We start from the raw sequence: 12556 nt of genomic DNA, 5'->3' as shown, positions 1-12556 counted from the left end.
TGCTTCCTGCAAGACTATTTGTTATTTTTGAGGGTTTTTTTACACATTTGTGTGTGTACTAGAATGTTAAAAAATAGAGGAAGCAATCAGTGTCTTAAGGGTAGCCCATAGAGTTCTGTGTTCCCACATAGGAGCTCTATTAAATTATTAGCTTTGGTCTCTGTCCCTAAGACAACATTATCATTAGTGAGATGGGGAAGAAAACCAAAGTGAGCTCCCTTATTCAATTTACTGCTTGGAGGTGATCTAGGAGTAATGTCTTCCACCTTCAAAGGGGATTCTGACTATAATCATGGAATCCTTTTTAAAGAAACTAACCACCATGCAAAAGTTTGTCATAACCTAAATAGGTGCATGCCCACTTTACAGGTGAATTCAGTTGTGTGTGCAAAAACGTGAATGCAGAAAATCAAGGATGAGATGAAAAATGCATTTGTTATTTTCTATATACATATTTTTTCCCTATTTTACCAGTTGTAATCCAATTCAAATGCCAAATTGATCATGACAGAGTTTCCTTGAATATGTTTTACTGTGTACGAGTTTCAGCCAATCCCATAATATTTTTAAGAAGTAGTATCCTGTGAATAAATGGTATTTTCTTTTCAGGATAAATCTGTTCTGTATTGCTGTGTTTGGGAAGCCCTTTTCAGAAAACTCATTCTTTTTCTATTTTGAATAGATTCCTTCCTTTTTCATAACTGGACACTTGACTAGTAAAAGTATAACCTGAGATTTGCCACCTTTCATAACATTGAACTCCACAGTCAGCTTTCAGCTCTAGAGTGACTATTTCTATTGATAACAAGTAGTGTTGTGGCACATTAAAGACTAACAAGTGTCTTAAGGGTATCATGAGGTTTCATGGGCAAAGCCCACTTCTTCAGATAAGATCATCTTGAGTATATTTGCAATGTTAGCTATTTCAGTAGGATCTCCTTAAAATAAATGTATTAAATTTCCGTAGCAGTTTACCAGGATCAGCAAGAATTACTACCACTTTCTAAAGTATATACAGGTTAATCTCAGACCTATAATCCCTTTTATTGTTAATGAATTATTCTGTAGTATTTACATAATTATATAAATTCTTAAAAGTATAGATAAAGCACATTATATTATAGTGCGTAGTTTAGCCATTAGTTCAGCAATAATTAACTTGTTGAAGCTTAGAGCTTCAAATATAAATGAGATTATTTGTTCAAAATGCCATCAGGTTTGCTTGGAATGACATTTAAATTATATAATGCAAATCAGTTTGACCTGTAAGTCCTTGTCATTATTTAGTGACATTTCTTAGAGAATAAATTGTTTGCAGGTTGGGCAGCCTGCTACAGAGTTTGGCAGAAAGCTATAAAACCAAATTATCCTTTCATTTTATACATCATTTGTTCAGACATTTGTAAAAATTGCTTCTCTTTTTTCTGTAATAGAGAAGTGTCATTCAGTGGTTTGAAGCATGTTAATTGCTTTAGATACAGACTACAGCTGTTAGTGGCTGAATCAGAAGTTTTAGTGAAATATGCATAGAAATATTAGAAATATACATTGCTAATTATGCTGTACCTTTAACATACTGGCTACATGTGTCACGTTCCTTCTTGGGGCTAATCCATAAAATAAAAGCCTGCTACTACGATCATCTGAAGGAATTACACACTCTCTCTCTCTCTCTCACGGTACAGTTCTGTATTTTGTTTCTGATTCAGGGTTCAGTCACTGCTGACAGCTAGCGGTGAAGACCATCATATGTGCATACTGTTACATTCCAAGAGAAAATAGTTTCTTTTTGATGGAACAGTTATTCATGACACTTGTGGCTTTGAATGTTTTTAGTGCAAATATAAAGCAAGATTAAAGATTTTCAGAATTTCAAATAAAACTGGTTTTATAAATCACTGAAAGTGATCTATCAGTAAAATTAAGATGACATATTAAAAAATAACAGAAGACCTGGTAGCACTTTACAGACAAACAAAACATGTAGGGTGTGTCTAGGCTACAGGGTTTTGTCGACAAAAATGGACTTTTGTGGACTGTGTCTACACTACCGCCACGTTCTGTCGACAGTAAGTCAACAGAACGTGGCAGTTTTGTCTACAGCGGTGAACCTCATTTTATGAGGAATAACTCCTTTTTCGACAGAGTTCTGTTGACAAAAGGTAAGTGTGGATACGGGAAAGAATTTATGTCAACAATAAAGGCCTCCAGGAAGAAGCCCTGGTGGACACTCCTGCCGCAGCTTTCAACTCTATTGCTCCTGCCTGTAGCCATCTTTAAAAGGCACAGGCACCCAGGAATAGCATTCTGGCAGCAAGCCAGCTCCAGCCAGGACCCTTACTGCACAGCTCTTCCTGGTAGGAACAAGCCCCCTAAGGCCACCGTTGGCCCTTCCAGAGACACATCCCCGCAGGAAACCAGGGACACCAAACGGATCACCTTCCTGATCTGGGCCCGAGATAAAAGCCCTCTTGGAGCTCTGGTCCAAGGAGGAGGCTCTTCAGGCCCCACAGTCCAGGCGGAGGAACGCTGACATCTATACCAGAATGGCTGATGGCCTGGCAAGGAAATGCCACCACCCCAGCTCCTTAGATCATGTCAGAGCCAAGGTGAAGGAGCTGTGGCAGGAGTACGTTAGGGCCCATGATTGCAGCTCCCGCTCTGGGGAAATGGCACACTATTGTGCCTATTATGAGTACCTGGACCGGATCCTGGGAGCAGGGGAACCCCTGCCTCCTGAAAGGGTTGTGGAGTTGGCTTGGCGACCCCGGTGCAGCAGCGGCCGCAACTCCAGGGTAAGACCCAGCAGACAATCAGCAGCTCCAAGAGGAGGAGGAAGACACCACCAAGAGCACAGCAACCCTGACCCAAGAGTCAGATGCCCACACTCAGAAGGCATCCCAGACAACTTTGGACACCGGGGAGGGAACATTATGTGAGTGCTGTGGGGGTCCAACACACACAGGGCAAGGTAGGTGAGAGCAAAGTGGATGGTGCAGTGCTATGACATGTCATGCTGATCACAGCCTGGGAGGGCGGGCACACACATGGCCGACCTCAGGGAGAACCATCCTACCCCTGCAACTGCATGGCCGTGAGGCACCACCTGCTCCTGCAGGCAGTGATGCCAGGTGCAGGCCTGGGTTGGGGATGCTGGGATTGCTGCACAGCTTCAGGCCTCACAACAACCTGTGGAAACCCCAACTGTGGCCTGACACTTGTCTGTGCTGCTTGGCCATATGGTGCATGTGAGAAGGGGCAGGATGGTGGCCTGCATACCTTCTGGGCTCCAGGAAGGCCGTGGCTGCTGGCCAGGCCACACCATGCCTTACTGAGACACACATGAGCATCCTGTGACCCTAGGACAGGCACTGACTGATGAGAAGAAGGAGGGCATGCCCTCTAAGGGAAAGTGAGAGCATGCATGACTGACAACTTTTCCCTCTTGTCCTCCACAGCCAGACCAGCTGACCAGGAGGGAAGTGCCACACCTGCCCCACTACCCAGACAGCTGCAGGGAACCCATCGGCACTGGCACACGTATTTGGACCTGGTGCGCCAGCACATCTTGTCCTGCAAGGGATGCAGGATACAGTGAACCAGAGAATGGAGGCAAAGGCAGAGTGGCGCAGGCGCTTGCTGAATGAGTTTGTGCAGCAGCGCACTGAGATTTGTGCTGCTATCCGGGAGGCCATGGTCTTCCCCAGTTCTGTGCCTGGTCCTGTTCCTCCTGCTCAGCCTGCCCTCCCCCGCCCCCCCCCTCCCGAACCACTGTTCCCCTCCCTTAGCCCCTGCCATCCCAGACCCAGATAAAGCCCCACCATCTGTCCCAGCCCGTATATGCGGCCATCTGCGAAAAGGCCTCGGAGCCAAAGTGCCAGGGGCTCTTCATCAAGGAAGCACCCTCAGCCCTGAGCCTCCCTCCCCCCTTCCAGGTTGACATTCATCCTTCCAACTGTGAGAGTCACTGAAGGGAAGCACTTTACTTTGTTTACAAACAATTTATTTTTCTGAACAAAAGAGTATTTTATTTTTTCAAAAAACCAACAGTGAAATAAACTAAACATTTTTTCACCAACGCCTCTGTTGTCAGTGCGTGATGAATGCGTACAGTGTGTGAATGTGGGGCTGGGAGGGGTTTTGAGGAGGAAGGCACCGGAGGCATGGGGCAATCCCACAATTGGAAGGCCCTGGGGAAAATCATCAGGCACCTTGGAAGAATTGCTCCCTCAGGGCTTCTCGAATGCGCAATCCCTGGTGGTGGGCTTGCCAAATGGCAGCTGTCTGGGGCTGCTCAAAGTGCCTCTCTTCCACATCAGCTCGTATCCCCCACGCAGGGAGGAAGGCCTCCCCTTTCCTCACCACTAAGTTGTGCAGCACACAGCATGCTGCAACCACATTGGGGATGTTGTGTTCCCCCATGTCCAGCCAAGTGAGCAGGCATCTATATCTGTCCTTCAGACGGCCAAAGGCGCATTCCACCTGGAAGCAAGCCTGATTCAGGCAGGAGTTACAGAGGTCCCTGCTCGCATCCATGTGTCCCGTGAATGGCTTCATGAGCCAGGGCATAAGGGAGTACGCCGCGTCGGCCATGATGCACGTAGGCATCTGCACATCCCCGACTGCATAGTTCCTCTCTGGAAATAATGCCGCAGCCTGCATGCAGCCTGTGGTACAGGTATGAGTTCCAGAATATGCAAGCATTGTGTGCCTGGCCTGACCACCCGACACAAATGTCTGTGAATTGTCCCCGGTGGTCGACCAGGGCCTGCAGCACCATCGAAAAGTAGCCCTTTCTATTAATATACTGTACTGCTCGATGGGGTGATGCGCATATCGGGGTATGAGTCCCGTCGAGTGCTCCACCGCAGTTCAGAAAACCCAGCACTGCAAATCTGGCCATGATGGTCTCCACGTCTCCGAGGCGGACAGTCCTGTGAAGCAGCTCTGAGTTGATGACCCTCACCACCTGCATAAAGGGACAAATTCAAACACACATAACAGGACATTAGAGGAGTTGCATGAGCTGATGAGAGGTGCTCCCCCACCTCTCCGCTCCCAGACCCCAAGAGCCCCGCCCCTGTACCTCACGCACCACCACAGGGTGAGACCAGGCAGGCTTCTATCACTCCCGCCCCATCCACCATTCCTTGTGTCCAGTCCTGACCATCTCCCTTATCCACCTGCCCCCGTCCCCATGGACTGTCCCCCAAGAGTGACTTACTCCCATCAAGATGGCCCCGACAGTAGACCTCCCCATGCCAAACTGATGTCCCACAGAGCAGCCAGCTTCCACAGAGCAATAGCAATGTGCTTCTCCAGGGGGATGGTGGGCCGCAAGTGGGTGTCCTGGCATTGCAGGGCAGGGGCAAGCCAGGCACACAGCACCTGGAAGGTGGACTTCCACATCCAGAAGTTTTGGAGCCACTGGTCGTTGTCCCACTGCTACATAACAAGCCGGTCCCACCAGTCAGAACTGGTGTCCAGCCTCCAAACTCGCCTCTCCAAGAATAAGTTTGGGGGAAAGGGCAGTGGGGCTGCAGCCCAAGTGAGGGGCTCAAAGCTGGGCTCTGAATCCAGCTCTGCCACAAACGTCATGATGGTCTCATGCAGATGCAGCAGAACATCCAGCATCACAATGTGGAGCCATCGCCTGCCCATGGGCAGCTCAGGCTCCATGGCCAAAAACCCAGTGCAAAGCACAAAACCAAACCTGAAAATAAACTGCTGTGGTGTCCGAGGAAGCAGGGCAACCAGAGCAAAAACTGCAGCAGCTTTGCTTTCCCTCTAGGAGGGAGGCAAGCCAGGAGCAGAGCAATGGCTGTCCAGGAGGATCCCTTTAAGTACACGTCTCTGCAAAGAGCATGCAGCAGCGCCTGGAATTTAAGGCTGCCCCTGTGACCTGCCAGAAGCACTTCCGGGTGCCTTTTTTGTCAACATTGTATCCGGCAGTCTGGATGCTCTTTTTCAACAAAGCAGATTGCTTTTTCGATCCGCATTATGCAGTCTAGACACTCTTTTTCGACAGAGGCTTTGTTGACAGTATCTGTCGACAAAACTGCTGTCGAAAAAAGCCTGTAGTCTAGACATACCCATAGATGGTATCATGAGCTTTCGTGGACCCAACCCACTTCTTCAGATGACCGGAGTTATGAGTTTAGCATGTGTAGACCCAAAATATTAATATTTATTTTGGATCTGCACATCCTAACCTCATAACTCCGGTCATCTGAAGAAGTGGGCTGGGCCCACGAAAGCTCATGATACCATCTGCATGTTTTGTTAGTCTATAAAGTGCTGCCAGACCTTTTGTTGTTTTTTAAGTTTATCCTGTGCAGACCAACTTGGCTACACTCTGAAGCTTCTGATATTAAAAATTATTATCTTTGCCATTTTGAATGAGATTAACATGGAACTGGAAGAAGTTTTAGGAATGGCTTGTGATTCATTTTGATTCATTTCTAAGTATTAATTCCTAGAGGACTGTAGCAAATATATTACTTGTCTCTTAATATTGTCCAGCTTTATCATGGAATTCCTCATCATTTAAAGCCACTATTTATTTCATAGGCCTCTAAGATACACCTTAAGATAGCGGCTTGTACATCCATTGGCATGTGAAGAAAGCATATTTCCATACCAAATTATCTGGAAATTACTTTATTTTTATGTATGTGTGTCTGTCTCTGGGTATTTAAGCTTCAAATTCCCTCCTAATTCCATTTTAGTTTGTGCTCCTTTTCGTTGCCCTAATATCAAATCTGCCTCCGTCATGATGCCTACAAAACACTGAACAAAAGCTACACACCTGTTGTACTGTAACCACTGTTTACTACGCTAATAATAAGTCTCATGGCTACTGTGTACTCTGCCTTATCTGTTTGTTTTATCCACCCTTTGTGTCTCATCAAATATTTAGACAGTAAACTCTGGGTCAGAAACTCTCTTTTCATTGTGTATGTATATAGCGCCTGGCACAGTGCTGCTGGGATTGGTGATTGTGTCCCCTGTAGGCACTACCACAGTACACATTCATTATTTTGTCTGGAAGCTTTTGCTGGCTACTTCTACATTGGCATGATTTTCCGGAAATGCTTTTAACGGAAAAGTTTTCTGTTAAAAGCATTTTCAGAAAAGCACGTCTAGATTGGCAGGACGCTTTTCCACAAAAGCATTTTTTGCGGAAAAGCGTCCGTGGCCAATCTAGACACGCTTTTCCGCAAAAAAGCCCCGATCGCCGTTTTTGCAATCGGGGCTTTTTTGCGGAAAACAAATCTCTGCTGTCTACACTGGCTCTTTTCCGCAAACGTTTTTCGGAAAAAGACTTTTGCCCAAACAGAAGCAGCATAGTATTTCCGCCAAAGCACTGACAATCTTACATGAGATCATCAGTGCTTTTGCGGAGATTCAAGCGGACAGTGTAGACAGCTGGCAAGTTTTTCCACAAATCAGATGATTTTGCGGAAAAACTTGCCAGTCTAGACACAGCCTTAGTGTTTTTGTGACTGAGGCAAATTTTTGCAGAGCCCTACATTGTAATTTTCTCTCCTTCATGGTAGATAGGTTTCACTTTAGGAAAACTTTTGTTCAAAATAAACAAAAGAATCATTAATACTTGCATTGTGATTGTTCCAAGCTGTCAAACAGATTGCATCAGTAAAAGTGGAGAGCAGTCATTTCATCAGGAGTGAAAGATAAGAATTGTAACATATTTTCTGATAAGCTATTTTAAACACATGTCAAGTAGATGCCTAGAAATATTCACAAGATGTGGAATCTAGAGAAATACATTATAAATTGTAATTAGTAGGCTTTACCCAAAAACCCTAGCTCTAAGCAGCTATTTGCATATCTCAAATAATGTAGGATTTTCAGGCCCAGATTTTCAAGAAGCCTCTTTAATTGTGTTTGTAAAATTTGCAAGCACATCTTTTCAGGTTTCCAAAACTGTCATTTATACATGCAGTTTACTCATTTAGCAAATAGATTTATTTATGAAGACCTAGTATTTATGGAACACGTTTCCATTTTTTTCCATCATATTCAGTGACTTCAGAAAACAGTCACATATTCTAGAATATTTTGCTACTCAAGATGAAAGAGATTGGGGGACAAGGGAAACATTTATCCAAATCTATAACTGTAATGATGCAAAGTGCTGCCACAAAGATTTTTTCAATGTTCTCAACATTTGTGTAGGTCAGACACTCCTAAGAAAGCAGTGATTGCTGGGAGCATGCAGCTATTAGCAGGAGTCAAACTGTGCACTGGAAGGATCTTAACTAATCACCCTCATTATGAAGACAAGGGTCTAAGGGAGAGAACAAAACAAGTAAGAACATTCTGATCTTATTTTCATCTAATTCCCATTACTATGAGCTGGATCTGTCCCACATAAGCATGTGCCCCCCAATGGAGAATTGAGACTGAAATAATTTTGTCCACTGATTCTAGTTTATTTCCTGGTGCAGTTCAAAGAATAGTTGTAATCTGAGGCTTTTAGTGGTTTGTGCTAATTTAGGCCAGATTCTTATATTCTTTTTGAGAGCTCAGCACCAAACTTTCAGTCCATGAGGAAAGAGTTAAAATGGGTTTTGGCCATACTTGCAACATACAGTGTAATTTTGGGCTCCCTTATGGACAGCAGCATAACCAAAAATCTCCACAGTATTTTGTGCTACAGTCTCATTTCTTCAGAGACACAGCCATAAGATGGATTCCTCAGCTGAATACAGGACTTTTACAACCCTTTTATGTCACCCTGGCACTTCACTTGGTACAAACGGAGTAGCAGTGAGAGTCAGACCTGTTGAATAGTACCCTAGGTTATATATTTGTGTATACTGAAATCAGTGGGACCACATGTGGCAGAAGGTACTAATAAGCTTGAGTAAAAACATCAGAATCTGACCCTCAGAGACCACCTTCCCACTTTATGTGAGGATGTGGCAGTTGCAGTCATCCAATGTTATGGAGTTAGAAGCCATCTGCTTTAAATATGAAGAGACATTTTCAGTGAAGCACTCTTGAGTCTGTAGCCTGCTCCCTTCCCTTTATTGCAGCAGAGCTGATCTGTTGATCTTTAATGCAGGTCCCAAAATCTGTTTTCTTACAGCGTGTTCATGAAGATAACTTTAGCTACAGTGGCTTAGGGGTTCTCCTTTTTGGGGATAGAGCCAGATGAGCTTTAATGTACAGTTTTATAAATACTGTATCAGAATGCTGGATAGGGTTTAATCTACTAAAATGAATAATATAGCAGTACTGTTTAATGAATGAGGACACTTTCTGGCTGCTAATGGTAAGAGACTGACACAGGATTTCATTTCCTCCATTAATGTGTTGTAATATTGGGAAAAGAGCATTTTTGTAGCTATCCCTACAGGACTGCATTTGATGCATTTGGGGATATCACTCTAGCAACAGAAAACATTTAGATTTAAGCTACATCTAGACCAGTGTTTCTCAAAGTGGGGCACAGGTCCACCTTGAGAAGGCTGCTAATGGTCTGCTCCAATTTGGCTGTAAACAGGAAACTGGAGCCAGTGGGAGCCATGAGGCTCCATGGCTATGAAACCTTTAGATAAACAAACAGGAGCAGTCCATTAACAGATGAAACACAGATCTAGACTACAGCATTTATAGCAATGTTTGTAGAGGAGATGCTCTAAGGTGATGGGAGAGCTGTCTCCCACCAGCTTAATTAATAATAATAATTCCTGCCTCCATGAAAGGTAGTATACAGGGCAATCTACACTGGCACTTGGGTCAGTATAACTTACGTCTTTATGTGGAGTAGATATATCACTCAGTGCTGTGAATAAAGTTATACTGATGTAAATTGTAATGTAAATGAAGTCTTACTCTTTTTTATGTTTTGCAGAGTACTAAGGGGTGAAATTCTGGTCCCACTGAAGTCAAAGACAGAACTCACATTGATTTCAGTGGGCCAGGATTTCACCCACTCTATTCTTGTTCTCCCCATATTTTTCTTGAGGAAGCATAACAAACCATAAATGTCCTATGTAACCTGTAGTAAACTTATAGGTATTGGCGAGAACTTCTGTTGCAATAAAAATGACACCCAGATCTCTGACACAACTTTATACCAAAAGCAACCAAACAAGAAAGCCACCAGCAACCCTGCCACAAGCAGAGTTCTGACCCTAAAAGGGAGAACTGCAAGAAACTCCATGAAGTCTGTTAGAGACTTGGCTATTGTTGTTGATTTTACATTGAAAGCATTCAGGTGTTGTGGTGTTGGGTGAAATGGTAAAATCTTTAGATAGAATTAATATATTTCTATTACATTTTGAAAACCATATGATAGACATCTGATGGCTTTACAGTCACCAAAGATGATGATATTTGCCTTGAAGATTGTATTTTTAAGACAAACGTCTCATCTTTCTCCAATTCAAAATGAGAAAAGATCATTAAATTAGAACAAAGAAATCTTCAGTAATAACAAGTCTGTTTTTCTCTTACAACTTCACTTATTTTGTAGGTTTATCAGATATATGCAAAGAAATCTCCTAAAGATGTCTACAGCATACTGAGATCCTTTGGAACAAACTATGTGATCTTGGAGGATAGCATATGTTATGAAAGACGACATAGCAGAGGCTGTCGGTTACGAGATTTGCTTGATATAGCTAATGGTCATGTAAGTATACGGCAAGGTTTTTGAAGAAAAAAATGTGTTTTGTTTTTTTTCTTTTAGGAGAAAAGTATTGTGAGTGTTTGAAGCTACTAATATATCTTTTCCATTTTGCAGTGAGAGTGGGAACTAAGGCCCAGTGGAGCAATTTTTCATTCAGGAATTCAGCCTAAAAGGAGCCTAACGGCTATAACTGATAGGTGGGGGGAGGGGCAACAGTCACCACTTGCTGGACCTCAGGTGATCACGGCACATGCATAGTATTCCCTGTATATAGCCTTCCAGTGCCTGGGAGGATAGAGGCATGGACTCTTAATTCTCTTCAACAGGCAGAGAAGTTGGATATGCGTAAAGTAATATGGCTGTTCCCAGAGAGTTCTCACCTGTTCCTAGGTGATGGCTCCATAGGGAGAAGACCCTAAACAGACTGCACGAATACAAACAAAACTGCACAGACTCTGAGCCAGAAACAAACCAGGGTTAGAACTTAGCCTTTTAACTATAGTGCAGCCAGAGGTGATACTGTAACACATAACATTTTAATCTGGTCCTTTCTTCTCATTAGGTTCACATTGATCCTTTGAGTGTATAAAGTTCCTTTTTATGGCTTATAACTGATTGGTGGTTCAGGGTGTTTCACAAAGCTGTTCTCTTTCTTACAGATCATGGATGGTCTAGGAGAGAATGAACCTGATTTGAAAGCTTCAGTGTATCCTCGTTTCTGTGAGGAAATTAAAAAAAACTTATCTTCTTATACCATGTACTTCACTAGAGTGTTTCAGAACAAAACATTCCATGTTTATAAGCTTGTTAAGCATAAATAGTATATTCCCCACAGTGGCTTTCATTTCAGTATTTTATTACTAGGACCACATTGGGAAATGTGGAAGAAGTTTACAAAAAATGTTACTTTTTTATGTATTTTACATTGTGTTTCTTGTTTACTTACTGTAATTCTTCAGTTAGTTGTACACAATTTAATTTTTACAATATTCTTGACATTGATCGGGAATTTTCCATTTTTAGCTGACCGAAAAACAGACTGCATCAGCACTGCAGAATGACTAATCGTATAGTTCTGCTCAAGGGTTTGGATATTTTGGCGTACCATGAACATGATAGCTGAGTATGGACCTTGCTACTTCATAACTAAATGTATGTTAGCTGTAGTCTTAAGACATTTAAACAGTAAAAATCTGGTTACAATCCTATAAGCTGATCTTCTATATATGCCTGACATAGTGAATGCTAGTGAAAAGCGGGTAGGTTTAGAAGATAAAATTTAAAAAGAACAAATTAAAAATCACTTAGAAAAGTTAGATGTCTGCAAGTTACCAGGGCCTGATAAAATGCATCCTAGAATACTGAAAGAGCTGATAGAGAAGGTGTCAGAGCCTTTCGCTATCATCTTTGAAAAATCGTGGAAGAAGGGAGAGACTCCAGAAACTGGAAAAGGGCTAATGTAATGCCAATCTATAAAAAAGGGATAATAAAAGAACAATCCAGGAAACTACAGACCAGTCAGTTTAACTTTTGTGTCAGGAAAGATAATGGAGCAATTAATTAAGGAATTCATCTGCAGACATCCAGAAGATAAGATAATAAGGTGATAGGTAACAGCCAGCATGGATTTGTAAAGAACAAATCATGTCAAACCAATCTGATAGCTTTCTTTGATAGCATAATGAGTCTTGTGGATAAAGGAGAAGTGGTGGACGTGGTATGCCTGGACTATAGTAAGGCATTTGATATGATCTCACATGATATTCTTCTTAATAAACTAGGCAAATATAACTTAGATGGGGCTACTATAAGGTGGGTGCATAACTGGCTGGATAACCATTCTCATAGAGTAGTTATTAACGGTTCACAATCCTCTGGAAAGGCATAATAAGT

General features: G+C 42.9%; 1 protein-coding gene across 5 annotated transcripts in view; it reads left to right on the top strand.

Annotated features, from left to right (window-relative positions):
• Window positions 1–11497, top strand: part of DPY19L3 (dpy-19 like C-mannosyltransferase 3) — an 84755-nt gene extending 73258 nt beyond the window's left edge. For all 5 annotated transcript variants that reach the window (XM_075940149.1, XM_075940147.1, XM_075940148.1 and 2 more), the window contains 3 exons: window positions 8200–8332; window positions 10508–10666; window positions 11323–11497. In XM_075940149.1, coding sequence (XP_075796264.1) covers window positions 8200–8332; window positions 10508–10666; window positions 11323–11484 — 454 coding nt within the window. In that variant the 3' untranslated portion in view covers window positions 11485–11497. The remainder of the gene's footprint in view (window positions 1–8199; window positions 8333–10507; window positions 10667–11322) is intronic.
• The last annotated feature ends 1059 nt before the right edge of the window (window positions 11498–12556 follow it).

This window comes from Pelodiscus sinensis, chromosome 12 (assembly GCF_049634645.1).
Source record: "Pelodiscus sinensis isolate JC-2024 chromosome 12, ASM4963464v1, whole genome shotgun sequence".
Lineage (NCBI taxonomy): Eukaryota > Metazoa > Chordata > Testudines > Trionychidae > Pelodiscus > Pelodiscus sinensis.
Note: the sequence above shows the minus strand (reverse complement) of the source record. Positions and strands in the feature narration are given on the sequence as shown.